This window comes from Pan paniscus, chromosome 2 (assembly GCF_029289425.2).
Source record: "Pan paniscus chromosome 2, NHGRI_mPanPan1-v2.0_pri, whole genome shotgun sequence".
Classification (NCBI taxonomy): domain Eukaryota; kingdom Metazoa; phylum Chordata; class Mammalia; order Primates; family Hominidae; genus Pan; species Pan paniscus.
This window is the reverse complement of record NC_085926.1, coordinates 14,553,171-14,572,226: the sequence shown is the minus strand read 5'-3', so window position 1 is coordinate 14,572,226 and position 19,056 is coordinate 14,553,171. Positions and strand designations below refer to the sequence as shown.

The 19,056-nt window shown below is 50.8% G+C and overlaps 2 protein-coding genes across 3 annotated transcripts in view; both read left to right on the top strand.

Annotated features, from left to right (window-relative positions):
* GRIP2 (glutamate receptor interacting protein 2) overlaps window positions 1-19,056 on the top strand; it is a 111,615-nt gene that overhangs the window by 12,683 nt on the left and 79,876 nt on the right. The gene's annotated exons all lie outside the window — the stretch shown is intronic.
* LOC134729931 (inactive rhomboid protein 1-like) lies at window positions 8,195-17,828 on the top strand. The gene is given in 3 exon segments (XM_063602704.1): window positions 8,195-8,300; window positions 14,579-14,709; window positions 15,673-17,828. Coding segments are annotated over 3 exon segments (2,241 nt in total). The 3' UTR covers window positions 17,677-17,828.

The following is a 19,056-nucleotide window of genomic DNA, read 5'->3' as shown; positions in this document are numbered from 1 at the left end:
GTATTTACAACCTACATCCCAGATAAAGAATGATATCTGAGTACACAAAGATCTGCAAATCAATAAGAAAAGTAAGCGTCCAGGAGCCTGGGAACAGGCCTGAGCAGGCAGCGATTAGAAGAGGAAACACAGGCGGCCAGAAAGGGCTGAAAGAAGGCCAGCCTCACCTTCTCAGGGATTATTCTGTTAGCATTAGGAAAACACTCATAAAAGCCACGTGCAATATCAATTTTAATGGGAAAATTTTAAATTCGTGGTGTTTAGCTGGGTGTGGTGGCTCACCCCTGTAATCCCACCACTTTGGGAGGTGAGGCAGGAAGATCACTCGAACCTAGGAGTTTGAGACCAGCCTAGGTAACACAGTGAGACCTCATCTCTACAAAAAATACCAAAAGTGGCCAGGTGTGATGGTTCATGCCTGTAGTCCTAGCTACTCGGGAGGCTGAGATGGGAGGATTGCTTAAGCAGGGAGGTTGAGATGTGGGGTCGAGGCTGCAGTGAGCCATGGTCATACCACTACACTCCAGCCTGGGCAACAGAGTGAGACCTTGTCTCAAAAAAAAAAAAAAAAAAGTGTAGTCTGTAGTGTTGGTGGGATTGTGGGGGAAGTAGAGGCTGACATCTACAATAAGTGGGTAGCGCTATCGTGGAGGTTAGTTTGACAGTTACCTGTCGATATGGCAAGTGCTGCCACTCTTTGACCCGGCCATTCCTTCTCCAAGTATCTGTTCTAGAGAAAAACCTATCACAGACGCACTAGACAACATGAATAAGGACATTTGTTGCAGTGTCAATAAAATTTTAAAAAGGAATAAACCAACTGGCTATAGGGGATTGGCCTGAGAACTCAGTCACATTGTTCAGGTAAAAAAAATCTCAAAACACATCCTTGAAGAACCTTTCTCCAACCCCTGTCTTCCATCTGCTAGTCCCCACCTCTCCCGTGGTAGGCAACAACTACCATCATCCATTTCTAGACTATCCTTCTAGAAATTTCTTCTATGCCTATAGAAGCAACTGTGAATACATCTTTCCCCCTTTTTAGACAAATAGTTGTGTACTATCATGCATTTCTACACTTCGCTGTTTTATCACGAGGTATATTGTACACAACGAAGAGTGATGGGTACATTTGTATTTTTTAAAGAGCAACATAAAGACGTCCCCAGTGCACCCGTTCTTTAGCTAAAGAAATAGGATGTGTCTAGCGCCTGGTGTTGCATGGCTCCCCAAGAAGGCTGTTCCAGTTTATGCTCCCACTTAGGATTTGTGTGAGTTTGCAAAAAGGATAAAGACTTGAGATGATTTTGCTTGTTCAAGGTCCCGAGTGAGTAGGCACTTTCTGTTCAGCCCCAGGCCTCTGCTCAGTGGGGTGGAGACCACAGCCTGGAGGAGAGGGATGGAGGCAGGTTTTGGGGGGGCTGGGTGTGAGGGGCCCGCCATGAGGCCCCTGTCTTGGAGGTCCCTGGATGGATAGCCCTGGAAGCTGGGAGCCAGCTAGAAGCTTGCTGGGGAATCCCCTGTGTGGGAGGTGTGGGGGGCCCTTCAAACAACCACTTTTCAACCAAATGAGCAAATGCTTCCCCTCTCTCATCCAGGGATGGTAATTTTTCTAGGGTGAAAAATGAATTCTCCCAGGAAGCTTTCCTGCCAGAGACCCTGGAGCCTTAAATTTACTGCTTGCCTTCTGTGCTGACGGAACTGAGCCTCAAGATTTATATCCAGGGGTTTGTGGGCAGCTGGCTCTGGGCCGGCGGGAGTCCTGAAGGGCAGGCAGGTGGGTGCAGCTGTATTTTACAGTGAGGCTGGACCCCAGAAGGGTACACATCAGTGGCCACCTGGGTCCCAGGAGAGGTCACCCACCTTGAGTGAGTGGGGAGGGGCTTGAGGCTGATGTCTGAGGACAGCAGAAAGGACCTATTCTCAGAGACCACTCAGTTTGGCTCTCCTGGGTAATAGGTAGGGAGACAGTGTCCAGAGAAGGAGAGAGGGTGGCCCAGGGTCCCAGGGGAGGCCAGGGTTCCTCACACCCAAGGAGTCAGACTCTGGCTTGAGTGACTTGCTTTTTGCTGTTCTTTTGTTTCTTCTAATATAAACCAGGCTGAACCACAGAGCTCACTAAACAACTCTTGACTGAGTGCCAACAGTTTGTTGGGACCAGAGCAGTGACTAAGACCTCAGTGAACTCTGCCCTCCAGGAACTCACAGACAGAGCTAGCGGTCTCCCAGGTTGGGTGCAGGAGCCATGCCCAGGACAGTCTCCTGAGGAGGAGGTTGGGAACAAATATGAAGAGCTTCCATTTACATTTATCTTCTATCACAGTTTAATTTGTTTCTCTTTTTGGGTATGTTGTATAATGTGCATGATATGCAAATATAGTAATACATGGCTACTTTATGAATAATATGTATATGTCACTGCAGAGGAATGCACATTTTTTATAGACGGAGTGCAAGATTGAAAAGATTTGAGGAGGAGCCCTGCCTACCTGTTGGGAGTATAGTAGTTGGAAGGACCCTGAGCTGGGGTCTTGGAGGGCAGAGCACACCCAGCATTTATTACCATGTGCTGGGCACAGGCACAACCCTTTCTGTAGAGGCCACAATCCTACCAAACAATGGGAGGCAGGGACAGTTAACCTCATTTTTCAGATGAGAAGATTGAGACCCAGAAAAGAGAAGGGTTTTTTTTGTTTTTTTTTGGTTTTTTTTTGGAGATGGCATCTCACTCTGTCGCCCAGGCTGGAGTGCAGTGGCATGATCTCAGCTCACTGCAACCTCCGCCTCCCAGGTTCAAGCGATTCTCCTGCCTCAGCCTCCCTAGTAGCTGGGACTACAGGTGCCCGCCACCATGCCTGGCTAATTTTTGTATTGTAAGTAGAGATGGGGTTTCACTATGTCACTATGTTGGCCTGGCTGGTCTCGAACTCCTGACCTCAGGTGATCCACCCACCTCAGCCTAAAAGAGAAGAGTTTTGCCTAACTTAGTACCTGAGCTAGGATTGGACTCTTGGCCCTCCTATTGGCCAGTTTCATGGTTCCTCCTTTTTCTACATTTCTAATTTTATAAAACCACATAAGATGTTTGTTGGACATTTAAACTAGTTTTAATAATTAAACACAGCGACATCAATAAACAAAGACATTGCCATGCAGTGGACCTCCTTCTCCATACAGAACTGATATGGACACATTTCTCTGGCTTCTGGCTATTTTTAAGAAAATAAATCCTCTTAAGTGAAATGACTTTTTCTCAGATTAAGCATGTAATTGTTGTTAAATACAGACTATTTTGAAAATAAAGACGAAGAAGAAAATGAAAATCATCCTCCACCTGCCCCCTCCCCAGGGCCACTCTGGTGTATTTCCTTTCAGTCTTTTATCTATCATTTATTTTTGTTGCTGTCATACCACACACATTATTTTATGTTTTGTTTTTTCTTCACCTGGCTTTATAGGATCAGTATTTCCCTGGATTATTAAAAGCCCTTGAGTTGCAGAATGCATCATGGAGTGGTCATTCCAGGCATGGTTTATTTACCTGCTTCCCCATGGTTGGAGATCAAGGTTGTCTCAGCACTGGGCTTTTTAAATAAGGCTGCAGTAAGACTTACCTTTCCTGGGGCTGCCATCAGTCTATAATGCAATTCATGTAGGCTTTCCCCCCGCAGATGTTATTTCTTACACTGGTCATTTTTAAGGGCCACATAATCTCCTGGAGTATGGCTATTCCTCATGTTCTAGGCCATTTATCCCTCTCTACGTTCCATGAGGCCTCCCCACTTCCTCTGGGAAGTGCCCCTAACCCCAGCACCTTTGATTCAGGGAACCAGCCTCCGGGGGAGGGCAGGGCTGTTGTCACCATTGCCCGAACCTAGGCATTTGCTGCCTCTCCTGCCTGCCTCCTGGCCCTGGCACCCAGCCCTGCAGGCAGATTCCTTTTTTCTTCTTTCAGTCATTCTACAACTGTTTAACTCGCACATGCCAGTCACTAAGTGCTGGGGTACAGTAGTGAATAAGACTGAGTCTTTATTCTTGTGGAGCAGAGAAGATGGACCAGAAACGGGACAAATAAGTAAGAGTTCACTGGGGGAAGAAGTGCTGTTTGGAGGACAGGGCAAGGGGATGAATGATAGAAGTTGATAGGGTAGTCAGGGAGGGCCTTCTAGAGGAGGTGACATTTGTGTGGGGCCCAACCAAGGGAAGACCTGGAAGAAAAGTGGTCCAGGTAGAGGGAACCGCAGGAGCAAAGGCCCTGGGGCAAGAGTGCACCTGGTGTGTTTGAAGAACGGAGGCCAGTGTGGTTGCCATGCTGTGAGAAAGCCGGAGAGTGAAATGGGGTAAGGGCAGAGAGCTTAGCCGGGGTGCCAGGCCGATGGAAGGAATTTGGGTTTCTTCTGAGCATCATGGGAAACCTTTGTTGTGCTTTAAGCTGGGGGGCTGATGTGGGACCTGATTTCTCATTCCTGAGACCTTGCACCTGCTGTCCCCTCTGACTCTGTCATCTTTAGGCTGAAGGGACCCTCCGTTTCCTCATCTGTAAAATGGAATAAAAATGGTACCTTTCTGCTGGAGAGGTGGTGAGAGTTAAATGAGCCAGTGTGACGGTCAGTGCCTGGTATGCAGTGGGTGCTTGGTTGAGCTAGCTGTGTATATTCCTCCTGAAGGAAGCTGGGGGGCTGAGGTTTGCTCGCTGTGCAGAGTTCACTGGAGCTGCTCTCTGGTCTCCTTTAAGCCTAGCCTGCCTCCTCCTTGCAGCTCACGCCTGTTTCCTCTGACAGTCACCCTAGGACAAGGTGGCTCTGCCCAGCTGCAGTCCCTTTCCCCTCCAGCTGCCTCGGTCCCAGAAGTGGGGGCCTAATGGGCCTGTGTCTGCTCTGAACTGCCCTTTACGTGTGAAATGGGCCAATTCTACCTCCCAGAGCTATATGGAGGCTGTGTGGGCCCCATGGGGGCTCACTAACATCAGGTTCAAATATATTAAATCAAACACCTTTAAAAATAATATTTTATGCTGAAATCTCCATAATATTGCCAGGCGTGGTGGCTCACGCCTGTAATACCAGCACTTTGGGAGGCCGAGGCAGGCGCATCACAAGGTCAGGAGTTCAAGATCAGCCTGGTCAATATGGTGAAACCCCATCTCTACCAAAAATACAAAAATTAGCTGGGCATGGTGGCGGGTGAGTGTAGTCCCGGCTACTCGGGAGACAGACAGGAGAATCGTTTGAACCCGGGAGGCAAAGGTTGCAGTGAGCTGAGGTCGTGCCACTGCACTCCAGCCTCAGCAACAGAGCGAGACTCCGTCTCAAAAAACCACAACAAAAAACAACTCCATAATATTTGTTTGGGGGTGTGTGAGTGCCTTGCCTCAGTCCTGGCCCTGCAGGCATCCTGGAAAGAGGTGGCAGGTGGCTCCTTGGGGAAAAACAACAGCAATTGCATTAGATTCTGCACTTAATTTAATGAAAAGACCCTGTAGGGAGGCAGAGGCAGCGAGGCAGTGAGGCAGGGTCTATGGGCTGCGGGCAGGAGTGATTCCAGGGGAGATGTATGGGTGCTTCGTAAAAGATTCAGATCCAGGCTCAGTGCTCTGGGATCCTTCTCTGCAGTCTGAGAGGCAGGTGTTCTAGGGCTCCCAACAGCTCTATTTGCTGTGCGAGCCTGGGCAAGTTATGGCCCCTCTCTGGGCCCTGCAGCACCACTGGGCATTCTAGAGCCCCTCCTCCGCCCGTAGTCCGCGGTCCCAGGCTGCTGCCTACCTCCCACTGGACACGTGTTTTACAAGGATTTCCACACAGTGAAATCCTCTTCCTTGTAGCCAGCACCCCTTCCCCGCAAGTTGTTTTTCCATGTTACAGAGGAGGAAACTGAGGCTCCAAGAGGTCCACTGATATGCACAGAGTCACGCAGCAAGCCTGGGGCAGCGATGGGGGTCGTGTCGCCCCTTCACAGTCAGGAGCCTCCACGGTGGGCTTGAAGGACACTCAGGACTTGGATGAATGGTAACTTGATTCTCCACACAGCCCCAAGTGGAGTCTGTTCTGTTGTGTTTTATTTTCCCTTTCAATAGAGAAGGGCCAAGAGAGTTATGGGACCGGCCTGGACCCCACAGCAACTAGTGTCAGAGCAAGAACGCAGTCACCTCCTGGTCCAGCCTTTCTCTCCGGCTTGTCACAGAAGTCCCTAGGCCTCTGTGACTTGAGCTGAGCTACTCCCCTCACCTACTGTGTGACTCTGGGCAAGTGACCTGACCTCTCTGAGCCACAGTGTCTTTGTCTATAAAATGCAGATGGCAATATGCCCACCTTTCAGGGTTGCTGGGAAGATCAGATTTTGGCAAGTGGCCTAGGATAGCCACTGGCATCCATTTCCTCTTGGAAAAATTCTAATTCTAGGGCTGCTCAAACTATGGAGGAAATCTGACTAGAAAGGAGACCCTCCTTTTCACAAGGTTTGGGCCCTCCCAAGATACTGGTGTGGCCCCTCCCAAGATGGAGGCGGAGGGAAGGAACTTGGCGTACACTGGTGGTTGCAGATGGCAGGCAGCTAATTTATTTACCTCTTCCTAATAAATATGCGTGACACATAAATAAAATATCTCACTTGTACCCCTCCACCCGGGTCGCGGTAGGCAGTGACAGTCAGCAGCGTAGCTTAGAAGCAGGCCTTGTGAGCATGTGGAGTCTGGCAAGGGGGTTAATGAGCTGATTATTCTTCCTTTAACCTAATTTCTTGCCACACATCCAGCAGTGCTCAGAATTCCCAGTTAGGAGGCGCTGGGCTTTCCCTCTCTGCCTCCCAGCCTCCCAGCCTCCCAGCCTCCCAGCCTCCCGGCCTGCCAGCTGAGCTCTGGTCAAGGAAGGCCCCAGTAGCTTTTGCTCCCCTTGGAGCTGGGCAAGACTGGACTGGACTTCCCTGGGAGGTGGTGGGCCCCCATCACGGTTGCTGTCAAAAGGGTTCCTGTTCCGGCTGGGGGTTGGACTAGATCTCTCAAGACATCTCTCGTGATGGTTTGACCACTGAGGTGGGCCTAGGTTTGTAAACTTGCCCTGCATCCGGTTCATGCACTGGCCTCATCACAGGGCTCCCAGCCCCCAAAATCCCCCCAACTACAGTCAGTCTCTCCTGCTGCTCTTACCCAACTCATCCACGAGCCAGGAAATCCAGTCATAAGACGGGGTAAGAATTCATGGAACTGCTACCCCCAGAGCCGAAAGAAAGCTGGAGAGGGGTAGGGGAGCAATGACAACCTATGGAGTGAGAAAGACCTGGGTTCCACTCCTGCTCAGCCACTTGCTCTGAGTCTCAGTGTCTTCATCTGGGAAATGAACACATAGTCAGTGTCTACCTAACAGGGTTGTTGTTAAGACTTGTTCACTCATTCACTCAACAAATGTTTACTGAGCAGCTACTATGTGCCAGGCACTGCCTTAGGCCCTCAGGACCCAGTGGTGAACATGACAGAGACTAGGACCTTGCCCTGATGGATCTTAAATTCTAATGGGCAAGCCAGCCAAGCACATGTCAACAAACAGATGTGCATGCTAATTAGGTCATGGAGTGAAAATAAATGGAGCAGAATCAGGGGATAGAGAGGGAGGGAGACACCCTCTCAGCTGAGACGCTCGGAGAAGACTTCCTGAATGATGAGAAGGAGCCAGCCCTGCAAGGAACTGCATGCACAAATACAAAGGTCCTGAGGCACAAACAAGCTTGGCATGTTCAGGGAAGACAAGGGTGGCTGCAGCACAATAAGGTGAAGTGGCTCTGGACACGAAGCAGATATCTGTTGGCCCTTCCTTCCTCTCTTCTCCAGACCTCCTGCCTTAATCCTTCCTGTAATCTAGGAATGAGGGTCAAAGATTCCTAAAACATCCAAGCTAGAAAGACTTGGTGATTTGTGCAAAGACCCCCTTTAGATCCATCCAGATGTCCCTAAATCTTGTGGGTGGCCTCTGGTCTCACCCTGTGCCTACCTTGCAGCTGTATTTAACACCTATAGAAGAAGACAGACAACTCAATAGAAAACTGGGCTAGTGACTTGAGCAGTGATCCAAGCGGCCAGTAAATGCATGAAAAGGTGCTCAACAGCTTCTTACTTGAGGAAAATGGAAATTAAAACCACAGTGGGATACCTGCCAGGAGGGCTGACATTAGAAACTTTGCCAATGCCAAGTGCTTGCACATTTGCATGGAAGTGGAGCTGCGAGACTCTTATACCCTGCAGTGGGAGTATAACTGTGGCTTTCCTGAGGAGTCCCTGAGATATGAGGAGCAACACGTCATGCTCCTGACCGGTATCTCTCGTCTCCCCTAGCCTGTCTCCCTGGTAGCCCTGCTGCTGGATTCCTTTTCCCACTACTTCTCCCCTCTCTCAAGTCTTTCCTCTGTTGCCCTACTCCTCAGCTCTCTTCCAAGCTTGCCAACACCAGCATCCAAAACAGAGGCCAGGCCAAACTCTATCAGCTGAGCCACAACCACCCGTTCCTTCTCACGCCTTTCCAAGAAGGCAGTAGCAGGCAGGCAGTGTTAGGTTATAAGTGGTAGAAACCCAACCCCAACTTGCCCAAGTGCAAAAGAGACTTTCAATGCTCATATTGGCATCAGGAAGGGCTACATCCAGGGGCTCAAGGGACAACATCAGAGCTTGGTCTTCCTATCATTCACTTCTCTCTTTCTCTGGGCTGTTGGCTTTGCTTCGGGCAGGCTCTCCAGACTTATATCATTCTACCTTCCAGTGGACAAAGAACATGCAGATGGCTCCAGCAAAAGTCCTGGGGCTGTCTCCCATTGGACAGTGTGGGGTCACGTGCTTGTCCCTCAGCCAGTCACTGTGGCCTGGAGAAAGGACTGCTATGATTGGATAAACCTGGCTTATGCCCATCTTGGAAGCAGTGTCAGCCCTGTGAACCACATGGACAGGGTTGGGGGAGGGAGACCCCCTCTGCAGTCAGTCTCTGCTGCTGCTCTCACCCAACTCATCCATAAGCCAGGAAATCACATGGACAGGGGGTAAGGGAGGGGGTCTCCCCAGAGCAAAATCAGGGTGCTGTTACCAAAAGGAGGTCTGTATGCTGGATGGGCAGAAACAGCTGATGTCCACTGTGGGAGCCTCAGTTCATTTGGATGAGGAGGGTGGGGCTCCAAGAGTGTATTAGTCAGAGTTCTCCACAGAAAGAGAACCAATAGATCCATCCACCCATCCGAACATCTATCTATCCACCCATCCACCCATCCGCCCATCCATCTATCTATCATCTATCCATCCATCCATCTATCATGTCTATCCAGAAAGACAGAGAGGGAGAGGTTGATTTAAAGGAATTGGCTCATGCAATTGTGGAGCTGGTAGTCAGTAATCTGCAGGGCAGCCCAGGCAGGCTCAAGCAGGGTCTCTATGTTGCAGCCTTGAAGACAATTCCTTCCTCTTTAGAGAATCTCAATCTTTGCTCTTAATTTCACTGCTGATTGCATCAGGCCCACCCACATTGTGGAGGGTAAAATGCTTTACTCAAAAGTCTGTTGATTTAAATGTAATCACATCTAAAAAATACCTTCACAGCCACATCCAGACTATGTTTGACCAAACAACTGGGCACTAAAGCCTGGTCAAGTGGGTTTCTGGGTTTTTTGTTTGTTTGTTTGTTTTGTTGTTTTTGAGACAGGGTCTCATTCTGTGGCCCAGGCTGGAGTGCATGAAGTACAGTGGTGCGATCTCAGCTCACTGCAGCCTCAAACTACTGGGCTCAAGTGATCCTCCTGCCTCAGTCTCTCAAGTTGGAAGCTCAGGCATGGGCCACCACACCGGCTAATTTTTTTTATTTTTTGTAGAGACAAGGTCTCACTATGTTGCCCAGGCTGGTCTGGAACTCCTGAGTTCAAATTATCCTCCCACCTCGGCTTCCTAAAGTGCTGGGAATACAAGTGTGCACCATTGCGTCCAGCCCAGCCTGGCCAAGTTGATGCATGAATGAACCATTACAGGGAAGCAAAGGTGCTTATCTAACACCATGAGGCAATTTAAAGATGTGTGGTCCCCTTCCCACCTGAGGCTGGAGAAACCACCCAGGGAAGGGCAGGAGAGGCCATGGGGCCTTAGCAGAGGGAGAGGGAGGAGAACCTTCTGGGGCCACCAGGACTTGGCACGGTGTGGTCTCCATGGACCACTTGTAAATGAGTGTTGGCTTAGCACCTCCTCTGGGTGCTGGGGTATGGAGGTGACCAGACCCAGCCCCTGCCCCACAGGGACCAACATGAAGTCCTGTGTTGGACACAGTAGTTCTCTGAGTGCCCTGGCATGCGGTGACTTAGCCATCAGCCTCTGTGCTGAAAGGAGAGGCTGCCATACACTGCCACGAAAGCCACAGAGGGAACCTGTTACCCATGTGATGGACAGCCTTACCCCATCACCCCACCCCGTATGGCACCGAGTGCAGCCCAAAGGCCAGTCCAGGAATGGCATGGAAGGATGCGGGGTTCTGGCTGCTTCTGCTGCTGCAGTGCTGTGAGCCCCAGGGAGGCTGCTCCTCTCGGCCCTGGTCTCGTGGTCAATGGACACTGGAGAAATCAACATTTGATAAGGGTTGATGGCACATCTTGTGTTCAGCCCAGAGCCAAGCTGAGAGGAATATTCCAGAAACAGAGGCTTGGGGAGGAAGGCCACTTTTCCCCAGGCAGGTGGCAGAGCGGGTTGTGAAGGAGGGAGACTGAACGCCAGCCTGGGTGGGCCTGACTCCAGGGCTGTGGCGTTCCCATCTTGGTGGGAGACTCTCAGTAGAACTGGCGTGGTTGGGCTGTGGTTGCTGTTTTCAGTACCAGCCATAGAAGTTACCACAATGCCTCCCACCTGTGAAGGGCTTTCCCGCCTGACAAAGTTCCTACATGCCCGTCCTCCCATCCGATCACACACGAGCCCTGGAAAGTTTGCAGGAAGGTTGTCTCAGGGACATTTTTTAAAAATAACTTTGTTGAAGTCTAATGTATATACAATAAAACACACTCATTTTTAGTGTACAGTTTAGTACGTTTTGACAAGTGTATACATTTTTATGTAGCCACCAACCCAATCAAGGTACAATTAGAACATTCCCACCAGACCTAGGCCACCACTGATCTTCCTGTTGGTATGTATTCAGTTTGTCTTTAAGAGTTTCATATAAACCGAATCACAGCGTGGATATCTTTTGTCTCTGGCCTCTTTGGCTCAGCCTGTTTTGAGACCCACCCATGTAGTTGCACGTGTCAGTGCCTTGTTCTTCCGGGGAGTGGATGTACCTCAGAGCGTTCATCCATCCACTTGTTGGTGGGCATTTGTGTGGGTTCTAGTTTGGGGTGCTGTGGATAAAGCCGCCCTAAACACTGATACGCAAGTGTCATGTGAATATGTGTTTCCTTTCTCTTGGCTAAATACCTAGGAGTGGGATTGCTGGGTTGCATGCTAAGTGTGTGTTTAGCTCTTTATAAGAAACTGTTAGGTCCACTTTATTGGAGAGGAAATTGAGGGCCAGAGAGAGAGAGAGAGAAAAAAAAAAAAAAAAAACAGCTGGCCTGGGTCACCATGTGTGAAAATAATGCAGCTCAGACCACAGCTCTTCTACCCCACTGCTGACTCACCTGACAAATAAGGGAGAAAAAACCCATTCCTTCATAAATTCTTTTTTTTTTTTTTTTCCTGAGATGGAGCCTTGCTCTGTTGCCCAGGCTGGAATGCAGTGGCACAATCTCAGCTCACTGCAACCTTTGCCTCCCAGGCTCAAGTGATTCTCCTGTTTCAGCTTCCCGAGTAGCTGGGATTACAGGTGCCTGCCACCATGCCTGGCTAATTTTTGTATTTTTAGTAGAGACGGGATTTCACCATGTTGGCCAGGCTGGTCTTGAGCTCCTGACCTCAAGTGATCCTTCTGCCTCGGCCTCCCAACACGCTAGGATTACAGACGTGGGCCATGGTGCCCAGCCCCTTCATAAATTCTTATTAGCACCCACATATGCACCACTTCCCTTAGTCCTCATGACAACCCTATGAGATAAATCATGATATTATCCCTATTTCCCAGATGAAGAACTGAGGCTCGGAGAGGTGACAAGTCTTGCCCACAGTCACTAGCTGGTGGTGGTGTACCTAAGACTCAGACCCAGGTCCCTGTGCTCTTGGTCTTTCCAGAGCAGCAACTAAAGATGCAGGAAACACAAGACAAGCTCCCCTGCCCCTCGTCGATGACAGTGCTCATCGATCACCACAGTTCTTCCCAAAGGCTCAGCCTCAGAGGCTTTCTTAACATGGAGCTCCACACAGTGGAGATGGCAGGAAGAGAAGGGCAACGAGAGTCTGCCTCTGCTCAATCTGAGTCTAGGTCTGTCCTGCAAAGGAGGACCCCTCACCAGCCTGAAGGCTGAGCCAGGGAGACCTTAAGCTCCCATCCTCTTCACCCCACAGGCCCTGGGCGAGGATGAGGCCACTGTTCTGTTGTAAGTGAAACCAGAGCTGAGAGGGTTTGCACCATCCTTAGCCAGCCCATTGAGGTGGGGACCATGATGACATCAGGGCAGAGGGACACTATTTAAGCATCCACTGTGTGCCAGTGCCCTGCTAGATACTTCACAAGTGGGACCCCCAGCCTCACATGCACCTAGGGTGCATGTGAGCAACTTGGCTTAGGCCAAGGGATGAGTTGGTTTTACTTGGGCCTGGGGTGTTGTCCGTTGGTCAGTATCTTCCCAGAGGCCATGTCTGCTGGGACACCATCTGGGTGACCTTTTATCTTATTTTGATAAAGCTGTCCTGAGCAATTGAATGAGCAACCTTGAGCTAAGTCCAGAAGGAAAGGACCTTCCAGGTTAAGGCAACTTCCTGGAAGTGGGAATGTCCAGCTTTTGATTGGAGAGGAAGCAGGGCAATGGGGCACACTAGGATGGACACTGTCATTTGACTCCACTGAGTGGCCAGGAGCCAAACCATCACTGCATGTGTCTCTCTCTGCTTTGTCTCTGTGTCTTCCTGTCTCTGCCTCTCTATCAGCCTCTGTCTCTTTCTGGATCTCTTTCTCTTGGTTGTCTGTCTTCTTTTCTTTTTCTGACTCACAAACATTTTTCTATTTCTCATTGGTTTCCTAAGAAAGAAACATGCACCATTTGTCTCTTATCCAATTCAACATGAACATCACTAGTAGAAATAACACAAAATAAAACTGGCATCAACTAAAACTGTGCACAGTAAAAATAGTTATTGATCTAAAAATTGACAGATGAATCCAATCTCCATGCCAACATTAAATTCTGCAAAAATTTGAAGGGAGAGAATTGGAGCCGAAGGAAATAATGTGCAAAAAAGGAACTCCACAGTGGTAGAAGTTGTCTACAACTGGTGTAGGAGCTACGAGCAAAGAAATGTGTTGATGAATCAAATCCTCATTACAAACTTTAATTAGGAAAGACTTCATGAAACCTATCTCAACAAAGCAAGACCGAAAGTGGAAAAGCTTGAGAGTGGCCTAACTGTGCTTTTTAGAGGATGAATCAATGGTTCAAGTGGTTGATGGGGTTTGTGCAGGACAGGGCTTCCTTACAGTCATCAAAGTCGGTAAAATTCACACATTGGTATTTGAGATGTCCTTGCTGTCTAGCAGTGGGGTCAAAATGGAACCTACGGCCTGAAGAGAAGATAGTTCCCGCGAGGTGCTCAGCAAATGTTGCACCAGTGAGGCCATGTTTGTTGACTGGCCGGTGTTGCCCGACGGTCAGGCTGTACGTGGCAGGAGAGCACCTGTAAAATGCGTATCTGATATCATTACTTGCTCTCTATGGTCAGTGGGTCCCCACTGCTGTGAGGATCAAGTTCAAAGTCTTCCCATGGCCCTCCGGCCCAGCGTGGCCCAGCACCAGGCCTCTCTCACCCTCGCCTCTCCCCGCCCTCCTTGCTCCCTGGCCTTTCAATTCTTGGGGAAAAACAAGCCGAATGCGAGGCCGTGTAATGAAGTGGGTTCCAATCCAGCCTCAGCTGCTGATGAGCTGTGTGACCTTGTGCAGGTTACTTAACCTCTCTGCGGCCCAGTTCTCCATCTGTAGAATGGGACTCACAGCACCCGCATCGCAGTGCCGTCCTGAGGATGGACAGAGTGAATGCAGGAAAGCTTTGAGAGCCACGCCCATTGCGTGGAAGGCTCAGCCTGTGCTCACTGTCAGCCCACCCCATGTCCTGCCCGGGCTCTTCTATCTGCCTGGGGTTCCTGGTGTGGCTAATTCCCACGGATCTCCAGACCTTGCCCCCAGCCTCCTGGAGCTGCTGCCTGCTACACCCTCTCACCACGCCCCCGATCCACTCACTGCCTTTTATAACACAGCAGTCCTGAGCCCCACAGGGGTGGGTCCTCCCATTTCCAGCACTGGCCATGGCTGCCCGCACTTAGCAGGTGATTAATAAATCATCACCTTAGGTGGTGATGGGGTGGCGTCCAGACTCACCTACCCAAGCCTGTCCTGGCTGATAAGGGGGCACAGCCTCCACGCAGCTGCCATCTTCTGTGACTTCTCACACAGAGGATGGGCCTGAAGCTCCCCTTTTCTCCTGCCTGCCTGCCAGCCCACCCCTCAAGCTCTGGGGAGACAGGGCGGGCCTCAGCAGATGCCCCAGAAGATGCCAGCTGCCTCCCTGATGACAGCCCCTCAAGTTGCTTCCTCTCCACCCTTTTGTTAAAGGGCCTGACCTTCAGGGTAGGTTCTCTAGGCTGCCAGCCTCGGCTATGGGATTCCAGTGACTAGTGACGAGCTCCCACCCTCCTGTCCAGAGTCCCTCTATAAGCCCAGCATGTGCCTATTAAAGCGAATATCCCACAGGACAATTCTGTAGAAGACTGGCATCAACAGAGGGTGGCCTGTGGGCCGGCTGCTATGCTGGGGGCTTGCTGGGCCCCCACCTCAGTTACCACACACCACTCAAAACCAGCAATGGGTGGAGAGGTGGGATCCACCCGTTTGAGGCTGGCTTCTGGATTCCTCACCCCACGTGTGCTCAGCAGACGTCTTAGAGCCCCGTGTGGCCCCAGAACCTTGTGAACTGGAATCACCTGGGGGTGGTGCGGGCATATTCGGAATGCTCATCCCAGGCCTGAGCCCAAACATAAGGAATCAGCATTGCGGGCAGTGGCACAGATGCATCTTTTTTCTCCTCTTTTACTTAAAATTATAAAATATATGTGTGAGTTTAACATAGAGGTGCAGCGTAGAGAGGAATGAAAAGTAAACACGCTTATAACCACTCTGGTTGAGAAACAGAGCATAGAGGTGCAGCGTAGAGAGTAATGGAAAGTAAACACGCTTATAACCACTCTGGTTGGGAAACAGAGCATTGCCATCCCCTTAGAAGATCCCCCCACCCTGCCACGTGGGCTCATCTCCAATCACATCCCCCTCCTGCTCCCCCAGAGGTACCCACCCTCCTGACCTTTTTTGAAAATCATTCCCTGGCTGTTCTTTATGGTGTTATCACCTTATGTGAATCGCTGCACAGGGAAGTTTGTTTTCACCTGTACTTGAATTTCCTATCAATGGAATAATACAGGGTATACTCTTTACTGTCCAGCCCTTTTCATTCAGCATGATGTTTTTGATATTCATCCGTTTTGTTGTATGTTGCGCATTCTTTTTCATTGTTATGTAAACTTCCATTGCGGGAAGCGAGAGTTGGTGGCCAAGATGAGCTTCCATGCAGCCGCAGCACTGATGAAAGGCTGCTCGATTAGGGATGGCACCTTGCGCCGGGCACAGCGTCGAAGCTTCACTCCAGCCAGCTTTCTGGCGGAAAACACGAATTTCCCTGATGAGCTGGACACATCCTTCTTTGCCCAGGAAGGTATCCTCCATGAAGAGCTGTCCACATACCCGGACGAAGTTTTTGAGTCCCCATCAGAGGCAGCACTCAAGGACTGGGAGAAGGCACCGGAGCAGGAGTACCTCACTGGCAGGGCCCTGGACCGCAGTGAGCTTGAGCCCAGCCACCTGATGCTGCCTTTGGAGCGAGGCTGGCGGAAGCAGGAAGACACCGCAGCCTCGCAGCCCAAGGGGCGGCTCCGACAGGAGATGGTGAGCACCGCGGGGCCGCGGCGGAACCAGCGCATCGCTGTGCGGGTGCGCAAACTCTTCGCCCGGGAGAAGCGGCTGCATGGGCTGAGCATGGTGGGACGGCTCAACAACCACACCTACCACAAGCACATCGACAGCTTCGTCAAGCGACAGATCGAGGACATGGACAGCCACAGGCCCTTCTTCACCCACTGGCTCACCTTCGTGCACTTGCTCGTCACCATTCTAGCCGTGTGCATCTATGGCATCGTGCCCGTGGGCTTCTCACAGCATGAAACGGTGGACTCGATGCTGTGGAACCACTGGGTCTACGAGAACGTCAAGTACGTGCAGCAGGAGAACTTCTGGATCGGGCCCAGCTCGGAGGCCCTCATCCACCTGGGTGCCAAGTTTTCGCCTTGCATATGCCAGGATCCGCAGGTGCACAGCTTCATTCGCGCAGGGCGCGAGCACGAGAAGCACTCGGCCTGCTGCATGCACAACGACAGGTCGGGCTGCCTGCAGACCTCGGAGGAGGAGTGCTCGCCCATGCTGGCAATGTGGGTGAAGTGACCCATCCATTCCAGCGCCCCAGAGCTTGCCGGCCACAAGAGACAGTTTGGCTCTGTCTGTCACCAGGATCCCAGGGTATATGATGAGCCCTCCTGGGAAGACCCCCGTGAGTGGCCAGAAGACATTACCAAGTGGCCGTTCTGCACCAGAAACAACCCTGGGAACCACACCAACCTTCCCCACATGGACTGTGTCATCACAGGACGGCCCTGCTGCATTGGCACCAACGGCGAGTGTGAGATCACCTCCCGGGAGTACTGTGACTTCATGAGGGGCTATTTCCATGAGGAGGCCACGCTCTGCTCTCAGGTGCACTGCATGGATGATGTGTGTGGGCTCCTGCCTTTCCTCAACCCTGAGGTGCCTGACCAGTTCTACCGCCTGTGGCTGTCCCTCTTCCTGCACACCAGGATCCTGCACTACCTGGTGTCCATCTGCTTCCAGATGACCGTCCCGCGGGACCTGGAGAAGCTGGCAGGGTGGCACCACATAGCCATCATCTACCTGCTGAGTGGTGTCACTGGCAACCTGGCCAGTGCCATCTTCCTGCTGTACCGAGCAGAGGTGGTTCCAGCTGGCTCCCAGTTTGGCATCCTGGCCTGCCTCTTCATGGAGCTCTTCCAGAGCTGGCAGATCCTGGAGCGGCCCTGGCATGCCTTCTTCAAGCTGCTGGCTGTGGTGCTCTTCCTCTGCACCTTTGGGCTGCTGCCCTGGATCGACAACTTTGCCCACATTTCGGGGTTCATCAGTGGCCTCTTTCTCTCCTTCGCCTTCTAGCGCTACATCAGCTTCAGCAAGTTCCATCTGTACTGGAAATGCTGCCTGATCATCATCTTTCAGGTGGTCTTCCTGGGCCTCCTGGCTGGCCTGGTGGTCCTCTTCTACTTCTATCCTGTCTGCCGTGAGTGGTGTGAGTTCCTCACCTGCATCCCCTTCACTGATAATTTCTGCGAGAAGTACGAACTGGATGCTCAGCTCCACCGAGCTGGCTGCGGGCTCCAGGGACCATGCGCTCCAGCAGGCCAGAGCCAGACACGACAACCCTGAGCCTCACAGGCGTATAGGAGTCACCTGCTCCATGTGGGAACTGGCCTGTTTCCTGAAGACAGAACTCTTGTGCCTTGTTCACTTCTGTTGAACCCCTTGTACTGCTGGGCATTTATTATACTACTTCCTGTGATAATCTTCTAACTTGTGTCTCGACGACCACCTCATGTGGCCAGTAAATGGACTGGGAGCGTTTTAGAAAAAAAAAAAAAAGTTCCGTTGCGTGAATATGCCGCCATTTTTATTGATCTCTTCTACCATGGTTGGACTTTCAGTTTGTTTCAATTTTTGACTTTTATGGAAAACGCTGCTGTGAATACTCAGGTGCCTAAACATGCCTCCGGTACTGAAATGCATACATTTCTGTTGAGTATATACCCTCAAGTGGAATCACCAGCCCACAGGATATGCATATTTTTAACAGCTTTATTGAGATATATTTTAGAATATACGTATCTTGAAATTTTAATGGATACTATCAAACAGCTTTCCAAAGTCGCTGTACCACTTTACATCACCACCAGCAGTGTCTGAGAGTTCCAGTTGCTCCGCATCCTCAGCAATGCTTGGTACTGTCAGACTCCTTACTTTTGTTTTGCCACGAACTTATATTTCTATCAAGCTTCCCAGGGGATTCTCAACTCTTGCTGTGTATCAACACCACCTGGTGAGCTTTAAAAATACAGATCCTGGGACCCTGCCCAGGTTATTCTGAGTCAGAGTCCCCTGAATGAGGGTTGGGGCACAGATGTGTGCAGATTGAACAAGCTGTACTCCCTCATGTTCCCTACAGTGAGCCTGTGTTCCTCCAGCTCCCCTGCCAGGTGACGGTTCAGCTTCTTCTTTATCCCTGGTTCTCGATGACCACTTTACTTAACCTCAGGCTGTCATTCTTCAGGCCTGAGGCCCTTCTCTGTCGGGAGTATTGGTTTCTGTCCAACTGCTGAGATCTTGTCTGTGCCCCGGTGTCTTGGGAGGTGCGGTGCGGGTAGGGATCTGAGGTGGGGGGCTGGGAAGCATTGGAGGGCAGCTTCATCCAGTGCAGACAGTGGCTCTGAGGGTCCCGTGGTTTCCACTGCAACCTTCATAGACTGTGCCTCAGTGACAGCCGTGCCTGGAGGGAGGGGAGATCTGACGGGCGCTACTTGAGACTAATGGGTGACACCAGGGTTGCAAACACAGATGCCTACGAGGCCAGGCAATGTGAGTGAGGAAGGTGGGCCTGGAATAAAGCACACACATGCCCAGGCACACACAGACACACACCTGCACGTACAGACACTCTCCTAGACACATTCTCTCACACACACAGAAAAGCAGAACATCCAAACCAGCCGTTCTCAACAGGGGGTGATTTTTTTTCCCCAGGGGACATTTGGC